Source organism: Aspergillus sclerotioniger (assembly GCF_003184525.1).
Source record: "Aspergillus sclerotioniger CBS 115572 chromosome Unknown BO94scaffold_1, whole genome shotgun sequence".
Lineage (NCBI taxonomy): Eukaryota > Fungi > Ascomycota > Eurotiomycetes > Eurotiales > Aspergillaceae > Aspergillus > Aspergillus sclerotioniger.
This window is the reverse complement of record NW_020290991.1, coordinates 1,602,200-1,622,665: the sequence shown is the minus strand read 5'-3', so window position 1 is coordinate 1,622,665 and position 20,466 is coordinate 1,602,200. Positions and strand designations below refer to the sequence as shown.

Sequence of the window (20,466 nt, the reverse complement as noted above, 5' to 3'; positions counted from 1 at the left end):
CGTTGCCTCGACTGTCGGCCAATAAACTTCCACAAGCTCCATTGAATTCTTTTGAAATAGCCACACAGGGGTTAAGCTCCTAAATCTAGGCCCCTCTCGGATAATATTACGGCCTTCGCTATAATCCACAATGGCGTTCCTCTTTCTCAAAGGGCATGGTTTCGCCAGACGTGATCAGAGCCATGTGTCTACTTACTTAAATTTGGCTTATCTTGTGCCCCAGACTTCGTCAAGCGTGAAATATAAAGCCTGCGCGATTCTTCCAGGGGGGACACTACGAGAAGATAAGGGAGAGCGAGGTGAAAATAGAAATCACAATGGAACTTACAACTCGCTCAGGTTTTGAATACTACCGTTACGATCCCTCCCTTGCGGCAGCAGTGATATTCATCATCTGTTTTCTGCTCACGACTGCCTTGCACACATTCCAGCTCATTCGGACGAAGACATTGTTTTTCATCCCTTCTCTCGTTGGGGGATACTGTAAGTTGAGAAGACTCATGCTCTATACTCTATGCATATTCTAATATTCCTGTAGTTGAATGGATCGGCTACTGCGCCCGCGCCGTATCATCTAACCAATCTCCCAATTGGACCCTGGGCCCATACATCGTCCAGTCTCTACTCCCTCTTGTTGCACCGGCTCTCTTTGCTGCCAGTATTTACATGGAGCTGGGGAGATTAATTGTCGTTCTTCATGCCGAGAAGCATAGCCTTATCAGGGTGAAGTGGTTAACGAAAATCTTCGTTACAGGTGATGTTCTGTCGTTCCTCCTTCAAGCAGGAGGTAAGTACAATTTGACTTCATGATGATATCTTCTCAACACCAACTCACGAATTGTCTATAGGAGCCGGTCTCATGGCTAGCCACTCTCAAAGCAGCGCCACAAATGGTTCGCACATCATTACTGGCGGCCTCGTCATCCAGATCCTCTTTTTCGGATTTTTCATCATATCTACCGCCATATTCCACCACCGCATGGATTCGAGTCCGACGCCATATTCACTCAGCTCTGGCATAGATTGGAGAAGGCTTATCTGGGTGTTGTATTCCGTTAGTGTGCTCATTCTTGTGCGGTCCATCTATCGTCTTATTGAGTATATTCAGGGTTTCAGTGGGTATCTGATCTCCCATGAAGCGTATCTTTATGTCTTTGATGCACTGCTCATGTTTGTGGTCATGCTATTGTTTCATGTTGTTCATCCGAGCGAGCTCAATGCTTGGTTGAAATCAGGCGGGCTGGTCAGCAAGGGATTTCGATTTGAAAGACTACAGGGTGCTACGGGCAACCTCGCAGAAACAGCATAGACTAGATATTCTGAAGATAGTATGTATTGTAATTGGAGGGAACAAATTAGCATTCCATCCGGTGACAAAAACTTTGATACATAATGGGCAGTTATATAATCAGGTGACCCGGGCAACTTGGAATCCCTCCCCGCCTAGTAGTTGGTTCTCCTCACCCAGGCAACACACCACTTTCTCTGTTTGAGCATAACAGACGGTCTTTCATGGCTGCGTATCCCTTCTCTCTGTCATCGAGACCTGGTCCTGTTCTTGGGAACCTTCTGCTAATTACTCGTGCGTTCTGATCCAGAGCTTTGATGACATCTCTGATATCGTTATCTGTGGTTCGTGGGTTAATGGTACACATCCGAAGGCATACTACCCCATTGATGCATGTGGTAAACGCGACTGCGATGTTTTGATCGGACATCTCCTTCGATACAAGTTCGTTGATCTTATTGACATTGTCTGCATTCATGCCCTTTGGATTAAACCGAAAGTTGAGGACCGCCAGAGCATTAGGCGTTACTATTTCCCAGTCCGCTAGCTTCCTTATTTCACTCTCGACGAGGTCGGCGAGTTCGAACCCGCGCGAGATCATCTGATCAATCATGTCTGTTCCCAGAATTTGCAGCGAAAACCAGAGCTTCATATGCCGAGCGGGTCGGGACAGTTCTATCCCATAATTATAAGGGTTTTGGTTTCCACCATCTTCGAGGTCGCGCAGGAAATGTGCTCCCGCCGCAAAGCTCTTGGCTGGAAGGCTTTTCTCCTTGAAAACGACAAGGCTGCATCCAAGAAGCTGAAACAGCCATTTGTGTGGGTCCCAGGCAATGCTGTCAGCGCGACCCAGGCCTTGCAGAAGGTTTCTCTTGGATTCGCAAAAAGCAACTGAGCCTCCGTAGGCGGCATCAACGTGCATCCACATGTTGTGCTCCTTGGCTATATCTGCGATTGTATCCATGGGATCGATACTTCCGGTACTCGTTGTTCCACAGGTTGCAACGACCACATAAGGCTTTAGGCCATCTTTTATATCCTGAGCGATGGTACTGCGAAGATTATCCGGGTCCATTTGAAATTTTGCATTGCAAGGCACAGTCCGTATTTGGTGCTCGAGAAGTCCAGTAATACGAAGTCCCTTTGCAACACAAAAGTGCGTCTCATCTGACAAATATGCCACCGCCTTTGTACGCATGTCATCTTCCACAAGCTGATCGCGAGCGACAATCAATGCGGTTAAGCAGGCAATTGAGGCACCAGAAACAAATTGCCCTCCAGCTGAGGGGGGCATTCCAAATCTCTCAGCCACCCAGCGGATGATGGAGTTTTCAATCGCACTAACGCCAGCTCCCGATTCGGAACTCCCTGCGTAGATGTTGAAGGCGGTGGTAATAGCATCGCCGAGCCATGATAGTGGCGATGCTGGTGCTGGCACAAAGGAGAAAAACCTCGGGTGGCCAGTACTAAATCGATAGGACAGAATCTCTTCGGTATCCTGAATGACGTCTTCCAATGACCTCCCTTTATCTGGTGGGGATGAATTTGACAGATTGCCCTGCTGCTCTTTAGTCGGGCGCTTGATAATATTATCTTGGTCACGAAAAAGTTTGCACTTTTCGACAATTCCTGGAAGCTCTTGAAATGTGTTCCACGCTATCTTTTCCATTGTGAAGGGGTACTAAGACGGTAAACCCTGGATACAATTGTCGCTGTGATCCCCAGGGTCCCGGAGTCGAAAGATTGCCGCGAATGCAATTCTCAAAACTAAAGAGAATGCAGACATTTCTCTTGTATTTATAGCGCGAGCTTTTGTTCAGGGCTCGCCATTCATCCTACTGGCGAAATCGGCGCGGAAAACTGCACCTGGAAACTCGATTCGAGTCCACCGGTACGTTCCAGCCACATGACCTGCTGAACTCTGGACAGCCGGGGAATGGCCAAGCTTCCTCAAGGTGGAATACATCTCTTGGACTGGCTCTGGCATACTGATCAAGTTTGCCTATGGCTGTTGGACCCGGCATAATGAGGACCGTTAAGGTTTAGCTGGGGCAGCTTTCTTGGTATATGGATCCCAAGTCCTGTCTTACTAATATCGTCACTGTCTGGTTCAAGCTTATCCGGCTACCCGGTACGAGAATCAAGGAAACGATCGGGAAATTGAATGCTGATTGCAAACCAGACTTTTGCTGACTGAGGCTCGCAGCTGCCCTCGGGCCTAGATGGCACTATATCCGCCCTCTGTCCCTCACACAACATCAATAGTCTGGCAGTTTTGTATGAGCTCTGAGAGACCTTCTACAATGATCACCCAAGAAACTAACAGCGGTCTAACCAGTTCTGTATTGAATGAGAGGTATGAGGCCGGATGGCACAGGTAGAAGGATCTGCACACACCCGTCATTTCTACGACTGGTACTTACACGGGATTAGTATCTTGGTGTAAACCCACTAGTCGAACTCTTTCTATGGCATTTTGGCTAATATCCTGACCCTTTCGCTCTATGAGGGTTTTACGTTGCATATTGTCTGAGTCGCTATGCTATTTATGCCACATTAACCCGGTCGGTTGACCTGGCGTCACAATATATATCATCACCCACCAGGCTCAATGACGAAGACTCAAAATCCTGCGATTCCACAATATTGAAACTAAAAACATAGTAAGATATTCCTACAAACAGATGGGCCAAGCATCACATGAGTAAAACCCTGCTCAGGCAAGTAACGACAAACGACGACATTGATGAGATCAGGCCAAGTTGAGCATCTTGACAGCGTTGAAAAACCTAGGCATAGGTTCATAAAGCAAAATTTGGAGCATTTCCTTCATTAAGAGCTGATAGCTCAATGGCATCATTGGTCTAGTGGTAGAATTCATCGTTGCCATCGATGAGGCCCGTGTTCGATTCACGGATGATGCACAGCAATTCATTTTTTTCTGGTCTGCCCGCAGCACGGGCGGATCAGTCGCGTTTTACCTGCCCTATGGAGTACTCCACCTTTGTCTTTTTGGTTCACACAAACTCGAACCTGCTCAATTAATGATATACGAAGTTCTCAGAAAGACTTGCAGGTTGCGTTGCTATATAGTTGCGGGTTGTCTGGTCGGGTCAGCCAGACAGACAACTGGTGCCGAGGTTCAACTCCAACGCGACCTGATTTGGCCCGACCGTAGCCTGACCTGAGCTGACCTGAGCTGACCTGAGCTGACCTGAGCTGACCTGAGCTGACCTGAGCTGACCTGGGCCTGACCTGGGCCTGACCTGGCCCACGCTAATTTCTCGCCTAACCAGACCAACCCCTTTGGGACTAGGCTCATCTGACCAGGCCTGCGCCCCAGATGATCCCACCAGACCGCCCTTGTGGCAGTTGAACCCCAGTGGGACCCCCAAGCTACCAGGTATCTCATAGTATGTACTCCGTAGATTAACAGAATGTAGCAAAGGAGTTTCCTCTTGGATAATGAATCCATAGAACAGTAAGCACTTCCCGGATACAGAAGCTACCAGTATCGTTCCACCCACACCTCGTGCACATGAAATTAATTCTCCGAGATTAAAATTGACTGTGCCGGAACGGGCCGTAAAGGCGTGACTGAACGGCGGAGGATAACTGAGTTGTTTTATTGCTTGCACAGTATGGGGTACGTAGGACCAGTAAATCCCCGAGGTATTATTATGTAGATCGTCGACCTGGGGGGAATGCAAGGGGGATCTTCAGGACCGGAATGAATGCTATTACGTAGGCCGGCCCTTGCATTTGGCAGTGGAGAGATCATACCGACGAGGAATGTAAGCCAAGACTGCCTGCGTCATCATTGTCTGATAATCGTATCAATCAGATTTAATCATATTTAGCAAAATATCTCAGTCTCCTTCGGAGTTCCGGTTATGTGGTCGTCTGGGGAGTTGAAGATAGGAATGACTGTACGATGGGGATGTAGTTCCAGGGTGTCCTAGATCTGAAGCTTCTGCTTGGAGGAATTGGTGATCATATACTCTAGATTGCTTTGAACTACCATCCAGTAGTATGTGGTTGGGGAAATGGTGGAACGAAGTGGAGGAGTTGGGAAGGGGTGGAGGGTTCGGTGGTCTGTTCATCTGGAATAAACTCGACTGGACTTGTTAGATTTCATTCTCTCAACATAGTGATTTTGGAGAAGGAAGGCTAGAACTCATGCGTGCTTCTAGGATGATGTGTTGAAGTGTATGATCGGAAGTTGGCTTTGCGGTGGTGGTGGAATGCAGTAGAAAGAAGATGATGAAGTCTGACGGACTGGTGATGGTGCTTGTGTCAGGTGATTGGGCTCTCCTGTAACTGCCAGTAGTACCTACTATTCGGAGGATAGAATCCTTCACCATGCATCATGCAAGTCTCATCGACGAGACAGCTCTCAAATGCTCAAATGAGTCAAGTAATCGAAAGGATTCCTCATGTTGTATAGGATCTATCCACCATGATATCTTTTCTACGAAAAATCCCCTCAGTGAGGACAGCCCATCACAGTCCAAGCCAGCCTTCTTCTCTCTTGGCATAAGCAAATTTCATAACCGTCCGGTATGAAGTGTTTAACTCACGCATCTCAACCACGGTAAGCCTGGCAGGAATTATCTGATTAAGCTAAGGCCCCATTCTAGACCTTGACCTGTTCCATCAGATAAGATTTGTAGGGACTTGTGATGCAGTCTGGGCTTTCTTCCCGTTAGCAAGGTACGGCCTGATGCCGGGATGACGTTTTTGTTGTTTGCCCACACTTTTCCCCCTCAAAATCTCATCGTCTCCCTTCCTGCTGCTGTGATCCACCCTGGAGATTATTCTCGGATACTTCACAAGAGCAAGAGGTTTGATTAACCATGGTCAGTTCTAAAGAGACCCCAACTGCTCATGTTGCAGTCCAGGGCCCGCAAGGTCCGGGCGCACCGCCTGAATTAGACAGCCCGGGAGTCAAGCGGATTGAAGTTCTCTCATCTTACCTATGGAACATCGACCGTGTGTTTCTATTTTCTGGGATCTTTCTCGTCGCTTACGTCTACGGACTCGACGGTCAAGTGCGGGGCACCTACCAGGTAAACCTGCACTGCTTTCTCGATGGTCAATGTTGGACAAACCGCGCTGACTACTTGTAGCCATATGCCACCGCCTCTTACGGCTCGCACAGCTTACTATCGAGTATCGATATCCTCCGAGCGGTTATTGCAGCTGCAGCACAGGTAAATGGCCTTCCTCATCGTGTCGTCTAAACTACTAACAGGCCCTGCACTGCAGCCAACTGCAGCCAAGGTTGCAGATGTTTTCGGGAGGGTTGAACTGATTCTGGTCTCAATCGTTTTTTATACCATTGGTACTATGCTGCATCCATTTTGGCTGGTTGTGTGCTGACTTGCCAGGTACTATTGTTGAGGCGTCCTCAAATACGGTCGAGCAGTTTGCTGCAGGTGCTGTTCTATATCAGGTGAGTTTTGAACTTGTTTAGAATCAACATCCACTGTTCAATTTCGCTGACAATGAACCGTGAATAGATCGGATACACCGCTATCATACTGCTGGTGGAGGTTTTGGTTGCGGATATCACCTCGCTTCGCTCGCGCTTACTCTTCTCCTATATCCCAGCACTGCCGTTTTTGGTGAGGTCGACCGAATATAGAGCGGAGCCTCGAAGCTGATGTTCTTAGGTCAACACTTGGATCAGTGGTAATGTCACTGGAGCTGTTCTGGGAACGACCACATGGCGGTGGGGCGTAGGCATGTTTGCCATAATCTATCCCAGTAGGTATATGCCCGCATGCCATAGACAATGACTGAGGTTCCTAGTTTGCACAATTCCTTTGCTCGTCACTCTCTGCATCGTTCATCGCAGAGCGAAGAGTAGTGGCGCGTTGGATGATATTCGAAGTTCTTTCCGTACACTGGGTGCTTACCGGCTGGCAAAAGAATTGTTTTGGTACTTGGACGTGATTGGCATCGTCCTATTGATCGCCTTTCTTGCCCTGATCCTCGTGCCATTTACAATAGCGGGAGGCTTGGCTTCACAATGGAAGACAGCCAAGATTATCGCTCCTCTCGTTGTAGGGTTGTGCTGTATTCCGGTGTGGGTTATCTGGGAAAAGACATGCAAACACCCGATGGTCCCTTTCAAGGTAGCACCAGCTATTTTTTATCGATGCTCTGAGGCTAACATATCTTGTAGCTGCTCAAGGATAGAGCAGTCTGGGGAGCATTAGGGATTGCACTCATGTTGAACACAGGTACGAACGAGGTCTTTTTCATCATTCTGTCTGACGGGGAACAGCGTGGGTTCTGCAGGGCGAATATCTCTACACTGTTCTTATTGTTAGCTTTGATGAGAGTATCACGAGCGCAACGAGGATTCGATCTTTGTATAGGTGAGCTGATCGTACAACTCTATTGTCAAAGATTAACTCTTGCCAGCTTTGCCTCCGTGATCACCGGATTCCTGTTGGGATTTGTCGTCTTCAAGGTTAGACGACTAAAGCCATTCATCGTCGGAGGGACACTGTTATTCATGGTGGCGTTTGGTATCCTGATCTATTATCGCGGAGGGCCCACTTCGTCCAGTCACTCGGGCATAATTGGTGGCCAGGTGCTTCTGGGGATTGGTAGGCTCACACCTATAGCTCTCAGCGCCAACTGACACTATCTAGCTGGAGGGCTTTTCCCTTACCCTGCCCAGGCCAGCATCCAGGCTGCCACCAAGCATGAGCGTAAGTTTGAAGCACATCTCCCAGGGACTGTTCTAACGGCATAAAGATTTGGCGGTGGTCACGGGCCTGTTCTTAGCGTGCTATAATGTCGGTAGTGCTCTGGGAGGAAGTATTTCTGGGGCAATCTGGACCCAGGTTCTTCCGGGAGAGCTGAACAGTCGACTTGGTAACGCTACGCTGGCTGCTCAAGCATATGCGGATCCCTTCACTTTCAGCGCCACCTATCCCATGGGTACCCCGGATCGGGATGCGGTCGTTGCTGCGTACAAGTCCACTCAACGGCTGTTGTGCATTACCGGGATATGCTTGACCGTGCCGCTGGTCGCATTCTCTCTGTGTACCCGGAACATGGTTCTAACCAAAGAGCAAAGCTTTACGAACGCCGAGGAGGATAGTGACGGGGCTTGATCCTCGATCGATTATTAGGTGGGGTTAGATACAATGATCTTTCGGTCCACTGGGAGACTGGTTTGCTTAGAGGAATAGTGTGATTTCTACTCTGTTTTCCCGATCGCTTAGTGAAATGAACTGTTTGCTTGGGAATGATCCTGCTGAACCTATTATCTTGATATGTAGTTCATCTTCCCACATAAATAAAGATTGACTTTACCCCTTGCTGGGTGACAGGGGCATGGAAATTCCAGCACGTGGCTGTTGGGATGGCTTCAGAGTTCAGAGTTCTGACAGGTTCATGTGCGGGATAAGCGCTAGGATGCCCCGCGGGGGAAGCGATAGGCAGCATCCCCAGGCAAGTTGATTGGAACACCTAGCATCACATGACGCGGCTGTGTTGAGATGACGAAGGCAACTGTCCTTCAGCCCATCTCACATCCACCTGTCCTCTTACCGTTCCTCTTCCTACCCTTCCCTTCTCAGCCTGTCTCTGAAGCCGTCAGCTTCAGCCAACTATTCGAGCTCGTCCCCATGGAACAGTCGGCAAAACCTCCAACCCCACAAGACATACAAGGATTTGTGTGACTTGCACACGACAGCCTTGACTCACGCTGTGACACCTGGACGGTCGTAACCTTGCCGATCGAATCCTCCCGATGATGGCCAGCCTACTGCGGCCGCGCAAATCCCTTAGAGATTTTGACGACAAAATTCTCACCAATTTGGCGAGCGCCATGCAGAACAAAGCCACACCATCAGAGACATTCGTTGCGCGGGAAAGGCTTGCAGCTCTTTGGACCCAGGAACTTCTCAAGGACTTTATCCGTCTCAAAAAGCCGGGGTTCCGCGACGACGACATCGACGTTATCCAGCGTGACTTCCTGCAGATAATCTCGATCCTTTGTTATATCGGGTGGCCAGAATGGACACAGTTCGGAAGGATATTTTTTGGACACTATGGCATTGATGGGGAGAGAGACCGTACAGATGCAAGCATCGGCAAGTTCAGACTGGAGGATTTGGAGAACAACGCCTTTTTGGGCAGCCCGTGGGCACACAAATTCCTCTCAGACCAATACATCTTTCCCCAATCATCTTGAGAGAGGGAGAGAGTCTGGAGTTTGGCCGAGAATGGAGACTGCCTTTCATCAACGAGGAGTCCAAGAAAATTCTCCAGGGCGGATATGGGAGTGTCACCGAGGAAATCATTCCAGGAGGCTACTATCAACGGTCGCATGGCCTCCCATCATATGTATGCGTTTCTTTCGTTAGGACATTCCATGCGGAGGCGCTGACTTGTGTAGAAACAAGTCCGTATTGCCCGAAAACGCTTTGCTATCGGCCAGTATTTCCGTTTCGAAGTCAAGAATCTGAAGCACCTTCGCTCGGCCCTCGCACATCACGATCGTATCCTTCCTTATCTCGCCACGGTAACGGTCGGCAATGATTTCAATATTATCTCACCTTTGGCCGACATGGATCTAGAACAGTTTCTCAGTGGTGGACATGGCAGACATCCGAACAACCGTTGCCACACAATGAAGGACCTGGTGACAGAGGCAGCAAATGTGGCCGATGCTCTCAATTTTCTGCACGAAGACCTTCGATCCCCGGAGCTAGGACTAACGTGTTGCCATCGAGATCTCAAGCCAGCGAATATTCTCGTTTTTTTTGAAGGAAACTCGTTACCGACAGGAAAATGGAAGATAACCGATTTTGGGATATCCAGCATCCGGCAAACAGAAGGCACAAACACCTCGGTCAGACACACTTCGGTGCCACTCCTAGGACCATATCAAGCCCCGGAGGTATGCAGTGGCCGAGAATCTGGCCGCAGGAGCGATGTCTGGTCTTTTGGGTGCATCCTTGTCCGGGTCCTCTCACTAGGCCTTCAAGGCCAGCAAGGATTGAGTGATCTTGATACCAGAAGGGGGAAGGCTGCCGATGGCATCTTACCTTATGACCATGATTACTTTCACCGTGATGTCCCTGCCGTTCTTAACCCACATATCCAGGCCTGGGTGGAAGGCCTTCCAAATGCGCACAGTGAATACACGAGAGAATTTCTACTAGAGTGCCAGGCGGTCCTTTCCGACGTTCTTGCACTCGACTTTGAGAGGCGACCGTATGCAAGAACGGTCTGCACAAGGCTAACGAGGATCCAAAGTCTTGCACAACCAAGGAATGAGACCATATCGCCCGAGTTAGACCCAACGCCTCCAAGATCGTCTTCTGGGATGACTCCTAGCATCTCTGACGGCAGCACTCGTGACTCGACTAGTACAATATCTACCACGCCAGGTCTCGGGAAGTTTCTCATTCAAGCAATCAAAGAACAGAACATCATAGAATTACGAGCACTTCTGGATGCCAGAGCGGATGCCGAAGAGGTCTATGATAAGGACAGACCTCTGATACATGCTATATTGACCGGTAATGTCTATGTGCTCGATGAGATCTTCAGCCGGTGGCCCAATCTTGACCTCGAAGGGCTCAGCTCTGAAGGCAGTACGCCTCTCAAGCTGGCTGCCGAAACCGGGAAGGTAGAGCTGGTTGAGCTGCTACTCCGCAAGGGGGTCAACCTCGACGCTCCCTCAGCAAGTAACATGACGCCACTAATGGCCGCAGTGAGGCACGGCCATAAGCCAGTTGTTCAGAGCCTGCTGAATCACAGAGCCAACCCCATGGCCAGCTCGACAGAAGGAATGACCAGTCTTCATTACGCAGCCTGGGCAAATGTGTCGGCAGACATCATCCGACTCCTAATGGACAACATGGACGAAGTCAATGTACACGGTCTGGGCAGCGAGACGCCTCTTTTTACGCTTGTAAAAAGCTATGTTCCTTCTGATGAGGTCTGGCGGCAGAAGTTCACCGCTATGCTGGAACGGGGGGCTGATGTCAACGCAAAGGACGACAATGGGAATACTCCTCTTTCGTATGCAGTGAAAGAGAACTACGTTTCCGTTGCCCGGAGACTCCTTCGTGCAGGTGCGATATACGAGGACGACGTTGGTCACCAATATCCATCACAGGATATGAAGAAACTTCTCAGGGAACACAGAAATCCAAATACACGCCGAAACAGCTCTGATACTTTTGCATCTTCCGCATCGAGATAGCCTCGTGTGCTTAGACAAAGGAACCGAAATTAACTGCAGACAGATACCTTCATGACTGATACCCTTGTTGATATACAATTACTCTGACCTCGCCATGAATGTTAATGTAACTACCATCTACCCCTATCTTTCCTAGTTCTTGACTCCATCTTTATGGTATCCTAACCCCTCATACTTTACATACTTAATCAACTTATCAACCCAAGAAAATAATCCAAGTCCAAAGACAGACAGACAAACTCTTAAACTAATTCATGACCCAAAAGTAATATGAAAAGTAAACTAAGAATTAAAACCAGTAGTAGTATTTACTAATAAATATCCGTGGTGCTCCACCCCTCCCGAGAGACAAAAAAAAAGAAAAGAAAGAAAAAAAAAGACATTCCCCCGAACCAGAATCGAACTGGTGACTTTCTGATCACAATACAATATTACAGTCAGACGCCATGAACCAACTAGACCATCGGGGGTTTGCATGTGATGAGCATACAAATTTTAGATCTTATAGTAAGTAATTTGTAGTGGGCAGGTACAACTTCGCTTATGTTTAATGGATTGATTGAGTTGGGAATAACTGTACAGGTTGACTTTTGTGGTAACGCTGATGGTTAGGAAGATGGGCAGGGGATGGGAATGATCCTGTTTAAAAGATGGGGAGGCGGTTTGGTTTATTTTGAGTTGGCTTACAGGGCAGTGCAGTAGTGCATATATTTTGGAGGGGTGGGATATATATTTGGGAAGGGTGGGACATGTTTCATCGTGAGAGGTGGGAATTTTTTCTTGTCTCTCTTTTTGTTCATGCGTTCTCCTCCGCGTGGGTTTCCTCTTTCTTTAAGATCCTATGAACATTTTATAGTCTATGAATGGGTATATTCTATACAAAAAAAAAAAAAAAAAAAAAAAAAAAAATGAAATAGTACATCAAGCATCCGTCGTCAATCCAAAACAGCACCAGACCCCCACCCACATCAACTAATATATACAATCCAACCCACCATCAAAACAACAACCTACCTCCCCTCCGACCAAACCCGTATTGTCGCCCCCCACCACCAAAAACACACCGGCACAGGCACCAAAGCAACACACACGGCGCCCAGCACCGAAGTGGCCTCAGCGACCCCCAGTCCCACAAACATCTGAGTCGCGAACAACGGAAACGAAGCACCGAAGATACTCCGCATGGCGCCGTTCACTCCCATAGCACTATTTGCCATCCCCGTGTAGCAATCCACAATGTAACTGAACCCTTGGATGAAGAGGAGATACATGCCGCTACCGATGAGGAGGTTGGCGCAGACGGGACTCGCCCAGTAGATGCCTGGGGAGGCGGTCCAGGCGTACCAGAACATGCCGGTGGGGATGAGACATCCGCCGAGGATCATGGGGGGGAGACGGGCTTCGGGACAAAATTTGCCTGTGTCTGGGTCGTGACAGTGGAATCGGAAGTAGAGGTGGTTGTAGACGATGATTCCTACTGTGCCGAGGAATATGCCGACGATGATGCCGAGGAGGGGGAGGGTATTGAGGCCGGTGTGCCAGCCGCGGAGAGTGCCAAAGGTGTAGGGGTAGGATTGGTAGAAGAGGTAGAGGATGCCGTAGAGGAGGGATTGGTAGAGGGTTAGGAGGAAGAGGATTGGTTGGGTGGAGATTAGCCCTGTGGTTTGGAGAGTGTAAGTAGTGGGACTTTGAACGGGATGTTGAGGGAGATTGGGGGAGGTACGTACAAAAAGGACGAATGAGGTAGAGTCTCGCGACCTGCGCGAGATTACTTGAATTGCTGCTCTCTTCCTCTTTCTCGGGAGACTGGAGGCTTGGGGTTTTGTGCTGCTTGCGAGCTTGCAGAATGATCGGGGTATAGGTCTCTGGGAAGAACACCACGCCGAGGAGCGCAAGGCCCAGGCCGCAGATAATCATCACCCACATGGTCCAGCGCCAGTGCAAGGGGGAAGCGACGATGAAGCCGCCGAATACGGGCCCGAACGTCGGCCCAGAGAACATCAGTGCCACGGCGATCGCCATTGCATTGCCGCGCTGTTCTGTGGCGAAACAGTCGCTGACGACCCCCCCCATTACCGCAACGGGTGAGATACCGGACAAGCCCGCGAAGAAGCGTCCCACGAGGACGGTGGTGAGGTTGGTACCCAGGGCGGGCATCAGTTCGAAGAGTGAGGAGATGATAACCCCGATCATCAGCGGCCATTTGCGGCCGAACTTTTCGGACAACGGTCCCAAGGTGAGGAAGCCGAAGATGTAGCCCTAAGACGTAGATGAGTTTCCCGGACGTATGCAAAGTAGCTAGCCCTGAGGGTCAATACCACTAAGAATAATGTGGTCGTGAGAATAGCCACTTCCTTTTCGATGTTGAACTCTTGCATAATCTCGGTTTGTCCAGCACTCAAGATGCTGCTGGCCACCGTGGCTAAAATGTTCATGAGGCCAAGAATGATGATCGTCCGGACCTTTTTGGCTATTGGCCAGTTATGTGGGTGCTTAGGGTCGGCATTCTCGAGGTCAGCCAAAAGAATATCCGCTCCTTCGACATCTTTTTCAGCTACGGCTATTGCCGTCGAGGGTCCCATTGTGACGCCGATCAATGTGTCAAAGCACGCTTGTGACCACTACACCGGAAGATCAACACTCCACCAGGAATGTGAGCGAGCAAGTGGACCTGACGTTCTAGACCAAACTTAAATAGCTTCTAAGAACTTTGAATGCATTGACCTGATTGGCAAGTCAGGCAAGTATGAAAAAATGGATGGAACTTTTGATTGTATATCCAGGGTGCGGGGAGGCTCTGCTGAGCCCCAGTATATATTTGCGAATGGCAGACATGTCGACCCCAACTCTACACCCCAATTTGCACAATTTTCCGTGAGGGGAAATGTATTGCGTGAGGGGAAGAATTCATCTGCCGTCACTGTGTGAGGGCCAAGTGGGGCTCAAAATGAGGCTAGACCCGAGAATTGAACTCACAGAAACGTGGTTGAAGCTCCACCTCAGCCTTGCCATTGGCTCAGTCCAGCCCAGAACCCGGGCAAAGCCCGGAATAGAGTCATGCCAGCCGTCTGCGGAGATGGTTCGGTGATGGGTCGGGACGGAGAATCCTCCCACTAATTCTCCTGGATTTCAGGAATGTCACTCCAGGTACTTCTTGCGCAGACCGTCCTTCCATTCACTCAAAGAAATGACCGTGGGCTCCGTTGGAACCAGAGTGTTTACCAGTGGCGTGACGTACATCTCTGGGATGAACAAGAACTGATGCCCGTGACAAGGCTGTGCATGTGGACCTAGCTTTCGCCACTCTTCATAGCATTTGCCATGCAGAGAGACAGTTCCGGCACAGTCCACACATAAGTAACAGCTTCTAAGATCGAGGACGCTGGTGTTGTTTGCATCTTCTCCACACCAGGTGCAGGTATAGGGAGCGATGACCGCGCTGGCATCGACTTTCATATCGGCAGCCTCTTTCTCACTCGCTGTCCACCAGGAGAGACGAATCAGGTGGAATATTCGGCCAATCACCTTGGTGTTCTCCAGGTCCCCGAATGTGACCATAATGCGGGAAAGGAAGGAGAACGCTAGCCCGTCATTACATGGGTCTTTATCTGATAGCATCTCTAAAGCCATCTTCAGCAATTCTTGCACAGCTGCCTTGGCTTGTGGGACACCACGCGTCATGTATACGTATCTAGCAAAACAGCATGACACCACCCTAGACTTTGTATGGTTGGAGCGTTGCATGAACTGCTCGAACCTCTGACCCCAATCCTGATTCGAGTTGTTGGCAATTGCCTGTCTCAGATACAATTCGGCAAGTATGTCATCGGCTTCATTAGCCTCCCGAGGCTTGAGCGTGTACTGGGGCTGGGCAGCGTTGAGCTGCAACGATCTTTCCAGATTGTCGATGATATTCGCCGTAGCCTCCGCATCCGAAGGGAATCGCCTGAGAGCGGTCAAATAAATGGACGCACAGCAAAGTGTGAATTCACAGCGTATAAGGACATCGCCTTGCGCTGCCGCCGATTCCCAAGCTTGACGAAGAAGGTCCACAAGAAGACCAAGGCTCCCCTTTTGTAGAACCGCTTTTCTGGCGAGATTCTTGAAAGCTTCCGTACCGAAAATCCCAAGCCAAGCCTGAGCGACATGACGCTTCCATTTCTCAAATGACGAATTCATTTGGCGGATGAGATCCCAGAAAACCCCGCTGGGTTCATTTAATTTGTAGATGTTATTCATCATGGTCTCTGGGTCGGGTTCTAGTGGGAAGCCGTACTTCCACATATCATTATACGCCGCGATCGCTCGATTATGATATTCCGGCCCCAATTCCCAGTACCTGTTCCCCTTTTCAAGCACAAGGGACGCAATGATAGCGTTGCCAGCCTCCAAGCCCCCATCTACCTCCTTCTTGACCGACGAAATCAGACGGTCGATCAATTCGAGAGCCTTTGTGGAGTTCCTTTCGTGACGGAACTGGATCCTCAAAGCCAGGATACACTCGGGCATGATGTTCAAGGCCTCGCTGAGACGCTCATCTCTGATTCGAATCGCTTCCGTCATTTCCATCTCGCCTATATTCTTGAACTCGATCAGAAGATCGATGCTAGCTGCGATGCGAGCATGATATACTGCTTTGAAGTTCATCAATTCCACGGAAGGAGGATTAGTGGAATCTATTGTCCTTATGTAAGGCTGATAGTACTCATCAACCATCAGCCATTCTGTCAGCGTGGGAAGACGGGCCTCGCTCTCTTGATTGCTGGGTTTGGTGTTTAAAGGAAGCTGAGGCTCGGACGAGTCAGTTGATGACTATAGTTGCGACGTGCGAATCAGAAGCAGACGCACCTTGCTGATCCTGCGAATGAAGGCAGTTAAATATTCCATCCCGGTAAGAATGGCTTCATGGCTCTGCGCTATACACAATTCTAACATGATGTTTTCCGAGATCGCTTTGAATAAGAGCTCATATCGCGTGTCGCTTGAGTTGCAGAAGGCAGAGACGAGGTTCATCTGCTTCTGCTCAACAATGTCGGCCGTAACAACCGGGTCTTTGAACCAGGATGCAAGTAAATTGCCGCCCCTGTCGCTGTTAAGCCAGTCATCGCAGATAGCACGGAGCCACTGTTGCTGGCCCCTACCCTCCCCCATTATCCACCCCAATAGGCCGACCATCTTTTCTTCTGGATTGATCCAGAACATGGTCTTGATCCCCTTGGAGCTGGTGAAGAGTTCTGCTAGCAAGCGGCCAGCTTGTCGTTTTAGATCGGGTGCGACCTGAGATAGACCAGTGCATTTCAGATGACGCAGGAGGTTCTTGCCAGCGTACTGGATGAGCGAGTCGGCCGCCTGCTGGGTCGTAAGGATCTGTAGACAAATCAAAGCCATTCGGATGTGCGCGTTTGATTCGTCCTTGCATATCATCAGGTGATCCGGATTCATGGTTCCAATGCGCTTTCCTTCCAGAAAGGTATCAAATTCGAGCTTCCGAAATAAGGCCTCAGGACACACCTGGCGCAGGAAATGGTGAACAATGTCAATCTCTGCCGAACGAACGTCTCGTTCCAGCTCTAGCTCGCTTCTCTTGGGGATGCCTTCCGGGATGTCTGGTGATTGCCATGTGACATATCCCGCAGGGTTCAAATCTAATAAGGGATACCATCTCATTCTTTCCCGGAAGCTGCAGAACCAATCCTTCTGGTACCCGAGGCGTAAAATCTCGTCCATCTCTTCGGGGGTCCAAAGACGGAATCCATGCGTGATACAAACGATTGCCGCGTTTAGCTCGCGGATCTGGTCGCTGTCCAATTGGCGATTGAGTTCCGCGATGAGATTGACAGTCGTGGTTTCCCGACTATTCGTCAGGCCATTAAGGATCTCATCAATTTTGCCTGGGTTGGTCTCCATTCGGGCGATGTAATCCAACGTAGTCGTCACTTTCAACCAATCACCTCCACTCTTCTCTTGTAGCTCCTTCAAAATCTTTTTTCTATAAAGCTGGACGGTTGGATTTGTTTCCCTCCCAAGAGACGCCATTTGGTTCATCCGAGAAGTCGCATAAACAGCAATGTCTGGCTTGCTGTGATGGCCCAAGTCCACCTTTGCCACGCTTGGATTATCCCCTTGGGACAATGTCAGGAGATCATCTGGGCTCGCGGTAAGCATCAGTCTGATCTTGTGGTCCCGGGACCTGTTCAAGGTCCGTATCAGTGGAAGAAACGCCGCAATCCCAATCGATGAGCAATCTATAAGCACAAAGATTACGTGATCCATTCGCTTTCTTTCGTCGTTGTCGACCAGCAGCCTCGTCCAAAGTTCAATCGGGTCCCTCTGCTCGGGGCTACCGTACTCCTGGATAAGTGGCGCCATTGATTTTAACAAAGGAGAATAGTCCACCGCACACTGCCAAATGATACTGCGGACTGCTTGGCGGACCAAGCCGGCCGAATCGACCATGGAAGGAGTCAGGTCCATCTTTTCATGAAAATAGAAGGCCACCAAGCCCCGGGCCTTGGACGGAGGCAGGCGGTTGGTCAGGTTGGCCATCAGATACGATTTGCCATATCCCGCCGGGGCGACCAGGAGGCAAATGGTCGTTTGGCTGCCGTCCAGCCATGCCTGGAACGATTCGTTGCTGTCAATCCACTTGCCAGTGTTCTCAAATGGAGGCCGGTAGAGCATGCCTAAACTGCTTTTCATCGGCTCTTCGTTCGGGCCCAGTTCTCCCGGATGAAAGTCCAAGGCTTTCACCAAGCTGCGGCGCCACTTTCTCTCGGCATCCGTGGAGAAGGTGACTCGATGGAGATCATTGACCACCGATTCCACTTGATCCTCTCGCAGCTCACTCAGCTCGTCCATCAACGCTTTGATCTTATCATCCCCAAAGGTCTTTTCCACCGCACGTTTGAGGCGATATTTTCGACTCTGAGTCGCGTTGGCACATTCGCAGCAGATCTGCACTATCAGAGCAAAACGCCGGTGAATTTTGATCGCCAGCCCCGCGTTCACATACATGCCTTGGATATTCTCGAGTCCGCGCATGCAAGCATCCGCCAGCTTGCCAAGTTCCTCGGGAAGATTGGCATAATTTTGGATCCCAGCGACCAGGATTGCCAGACCTTTGAAACAAGCCGATGCGCCAGGAAATGCCTAGAAGCCAAATTCCAACGGTCGTCGAGTCAGCAAAAGCAATATTTGCCCCATTTTTCAGTCCTTCAGAAACGAAACATAACGAGGTCGTGGGACGTACACCAGAGGCGCTGTCGCCTGCGATCGAGTTCAGCGTTTCTAATACCTTCACAAAGCGCATCACAACTTTTTGCGATCGGGGATGATTCTTCGTCTGTTCCTCGCAGTGGGTTTTCAGCCTGCCCAGGGTGGCCCCTCGATTACCCTCGATATCTGACAAGTGCGACGAAAGTTTACTGATTTGACAATCAATGTCTGTCCACAAATTTGCCAATTCTTCTTCAGCCTCAGGGTTCATGTCTGTGTTGCCCAGGAAGGCCCGCAGGCTCTTGATCGCCGTTTCGGCCTCCATCGGAATTGCTGGACGGGTAGATAGTATCGAATACAAGATTACAAAGCTGGGGAAATCACGACAATTCAGCTGGCTTGAGAGAGAGGATGGGACGGGTACGCTTTATGAGATGGAGGGGAGAAATTTCAATGAAAGGCCCATTTTGTCCCCCAGCTGTGTTGGAGGGAAATGTGGTCAACAAATGCGGAAATATGGGAGCGGACAGTGTTTTCAGTGTATCACTGGCTACTTGAGGTGCCCTAGGCGAGGCTAGATCCTTGATCGCTGCAATAGCGCGATGCAGTATAGGCACCGGGCCTGTTGTTGGCGTGTATGTGGGTACCAAAGCTACCGGCCCGAATCAGATCTCTTTTGCGACAGTCACTACAGACCTCTGTGCATGGTCGTACAACGGGATAGAATAACGTGATGCGCAGATGTTGACAGAGCTGGGGCTCCGGGCAAGATGCGGCTCAATTTTGACCATGCGGAAGATTTTACAATAGTACTGATAGAAATTTGTCCGTGATTGGCGTGGAATCCGTACCAGGAGATTTCCCGGACGCAAGTCAACATCGCCGAGATACCGGATGAGATCAATGGCGAAGAAACGTTCAACGATATTGTCGGCAATAATTTGGTCCCAGGGGTCCCGGTTACTATTAGATGGTACCGAGAGGTGAAACGAAGCCACCGATGAGCTGCCGAACAATCTCCCGGCCAGAGTGGTATCCAAGTGGAATGTGTTTGATGACATTGTCAAGATCCGCAATAATTATCTGGCATTGGAATTGTTGTAATGACTTTCAGGTACTTCCGGCCCCTTCTTCATGATGCGACGGAGAACTGCAAAGCACTAATTGGGCAATTTGGCGAGATTGAAACAGATTAACGACTGATGGAGACGGCATCAACACCATCGTGGTACTATCGCAAATGCATTCCGCGAGCCTAGACATTGTCGATGTGGGCGAAACCGTTGGACTCTACACGATCACCGGGGTGTTTTCCACGCGCTGTCCTTTTTGGGGCCGCTTGGTCGTTCTAGGCATCATAATGATGTTGGCTAACTCGTTCGTGGAGAGGGTTGCAAACTTGAATTGACACTGCACCCCCACCGAAATTGGACTGCACCATCTCCAGCGTCACTTTTTGTCCGACAAGGTCGAGGTTTCTCTATCAAGAAAAGCAGTGGCGACGACGAGGTCTGCCCGTTCAGCACGGACGAGCTTGAATTGGCTGCGCACGGACCCGGCTCAGGATTCCGTTGGTCATGTTGGTGACTCCGGGCGGCAAAGCAGAGAGACTTTGTCCTCTAGCGTGAGTGCCATGAAACCGATCTCGTAATTGGATAAGAAGAAGGCCGAGAACAGTCTGCACAAATTAGTGTCGAAGTCAAGATAGGAAAATCAATCAATC

General features: G+C 49.7%; 6 protein-coding genes and 2 non-coding genes across 8 annotated transcripts; 4 read left to right on the top strand and 4 right to left on the bottom strand.

Annotated features, from left to right (window-relative positions):
- Positions 1 to 317: 317 nt before the first annotated feature.
- BO94DRAFT_592712 (RTA1 domain-containing protein) lies at positions 318 to 1,309 on the top strand (the record flags this gene model as incomplete). The annotated part of the gene is made up of 3 exons (XM_025616156.1): positions 318 to 483; positions 539 to 787; positions 849 to 1,309. 3 exons carry the CDS (start codon positions 318 to 320, stop codon positions 1,307 to 1,309), a joined length of 876 nt encoding a protein of 291 aa, XP_025473487.1.
- A 151-nt stretch (positions 1,310 to 1,460) lies between these two features.
- BO94DRAFT_506196 (pyridoxal phosphate-dependent decarboxylase family protein) lies at positions 1,461 to 2,957 on the bottom strand (the record flags this gene model as incomplete). The annotated part of the gene is made up of 1 exon (XM_025609564.1): positions 1,461 to 2,957. The coding sequence occupies one exon, from the start codon at positions 2,955 to 2,957 to the stop codon at positions 1,461 to 1,463; it is 1,497 nt and encodes a 498-aa protein (XP_025473486.1).
- A 1,184-nt stretch (positions 2,958 to 4,141) lies between these two features.
- Positions 4,142 to 4,212, top strand: BO94DRAFT_t22. Its single transcript has one exon. It is a non-coding gene; the product is annotated as a tRNA-Gly (tRNA).
- A 1,932-nt stretch (positions 4,213 to 6,144) lies between these two features.
- Positions 6,145 to 8,421, top strand: sit1 (putative siderochrome-iron transporter Sit1; the record flags this gene model as incomplete). Its single annotated transcript, XM_025615334.1, has 12 exons — positions 6,145 to 6,357; positions 6,418 to 6,501; positions 6,557 to 6,632; positions 6,679 to 6,743; positions 6,811 to 6,915; positions 6,964 to 7,057; positions 7,103 to 7,428; positions 7,479 to 7,536; positions 7,581 to 7,674; positions 7,721 to 7,908; positions 7,954 to 8,013; positions 8,060 to 8,421. 12 exons carry the CDS (start codon positions 6,145 to 6,147, stop codon positions 8,419 to 8,421), a joined length of 1,725 nt encoding a protein of 574 aa, XP_025473485.1.
- Positions 8,422 to 8,855: 434 nt separating this feature from the next.
- BO94DRAFT_530094 (uncharacterized protein) lies at positions 8,856 to 9,807 on the top strand. The gene has a single exon (XM_025610609.1). It carries the CDS (start codon positions 9,063 to 9,065, stop codon positions 9,504 to 9,506), a length of 444 nt encoding a protein of 147 aa, XP_025473484.1. The 5' UTR covers positions 8,856 to 9,062; the 3' UTR covers positions 9,507 to 9,807.
- A 2,104-nt stretch (positions 9,808 to 11,911) lies between these two features.
- Positions 11,912 to 11,998, bottom strand: BO94DRAFT_t13. Its single transcript has one exon. It is a non-coding gene; the product is annotated as a tRNA-Tyr (tRNA).
- A 523-nt stretch (positions 11,999 to 12,521) lies between these two features.
- BO94DRAFT_18013 (putative MFS transporter) lies at positions 12,522 to 14,355 on the bottom strand. The gene is made up of 3 exons (XM_025605971.1): positions 13,847 to 14,355; positions 13,256 to 13,787; positions 12,522 to 13,185 (listed from the first exon to the last, which is right to left on the bottom strand). Exons 1-3 carry the CDS (start codon positions 14,108 to 14,110, stop codon positions 12,539 to 12,541), a joined length of 1,443 nt encoding a protein of 480 aa, XP_025473483.1. The 5' UTR covers positions 14,111 to 14,355; the 3' UTR covers positions 12,522 to 12,538.
- Positions 14,356 to 19,238, bottom strand: BO94DRAFT_18192 (uncharacterized protein). Its single transcript, XM_025605977.1, has 4 exons — positions 18,778 to 19,238; positions 16,377 to 18,677; positions 14,505 to 16,319; positions 14,356 to 14,439 (listed from the first exon to the last, which is right to left on the bottom strand). Exons 1-3 carry the CDS (start codon positions 19,066 to 19,068, stop codon positions 14,667 to 14,669), a joined length of 4,245 nt encoding a protein of 1,414 aa, XP_025473482.1. The 5' UTR covers positions 19,069 to 19,238; the 3' UTR covers positions 14,356 to 14,439; positions 14,505 to 14,666.
- Between the last annotated feature and the right edge of the window lie 1,228 nt (positions 19,239 to 20,466).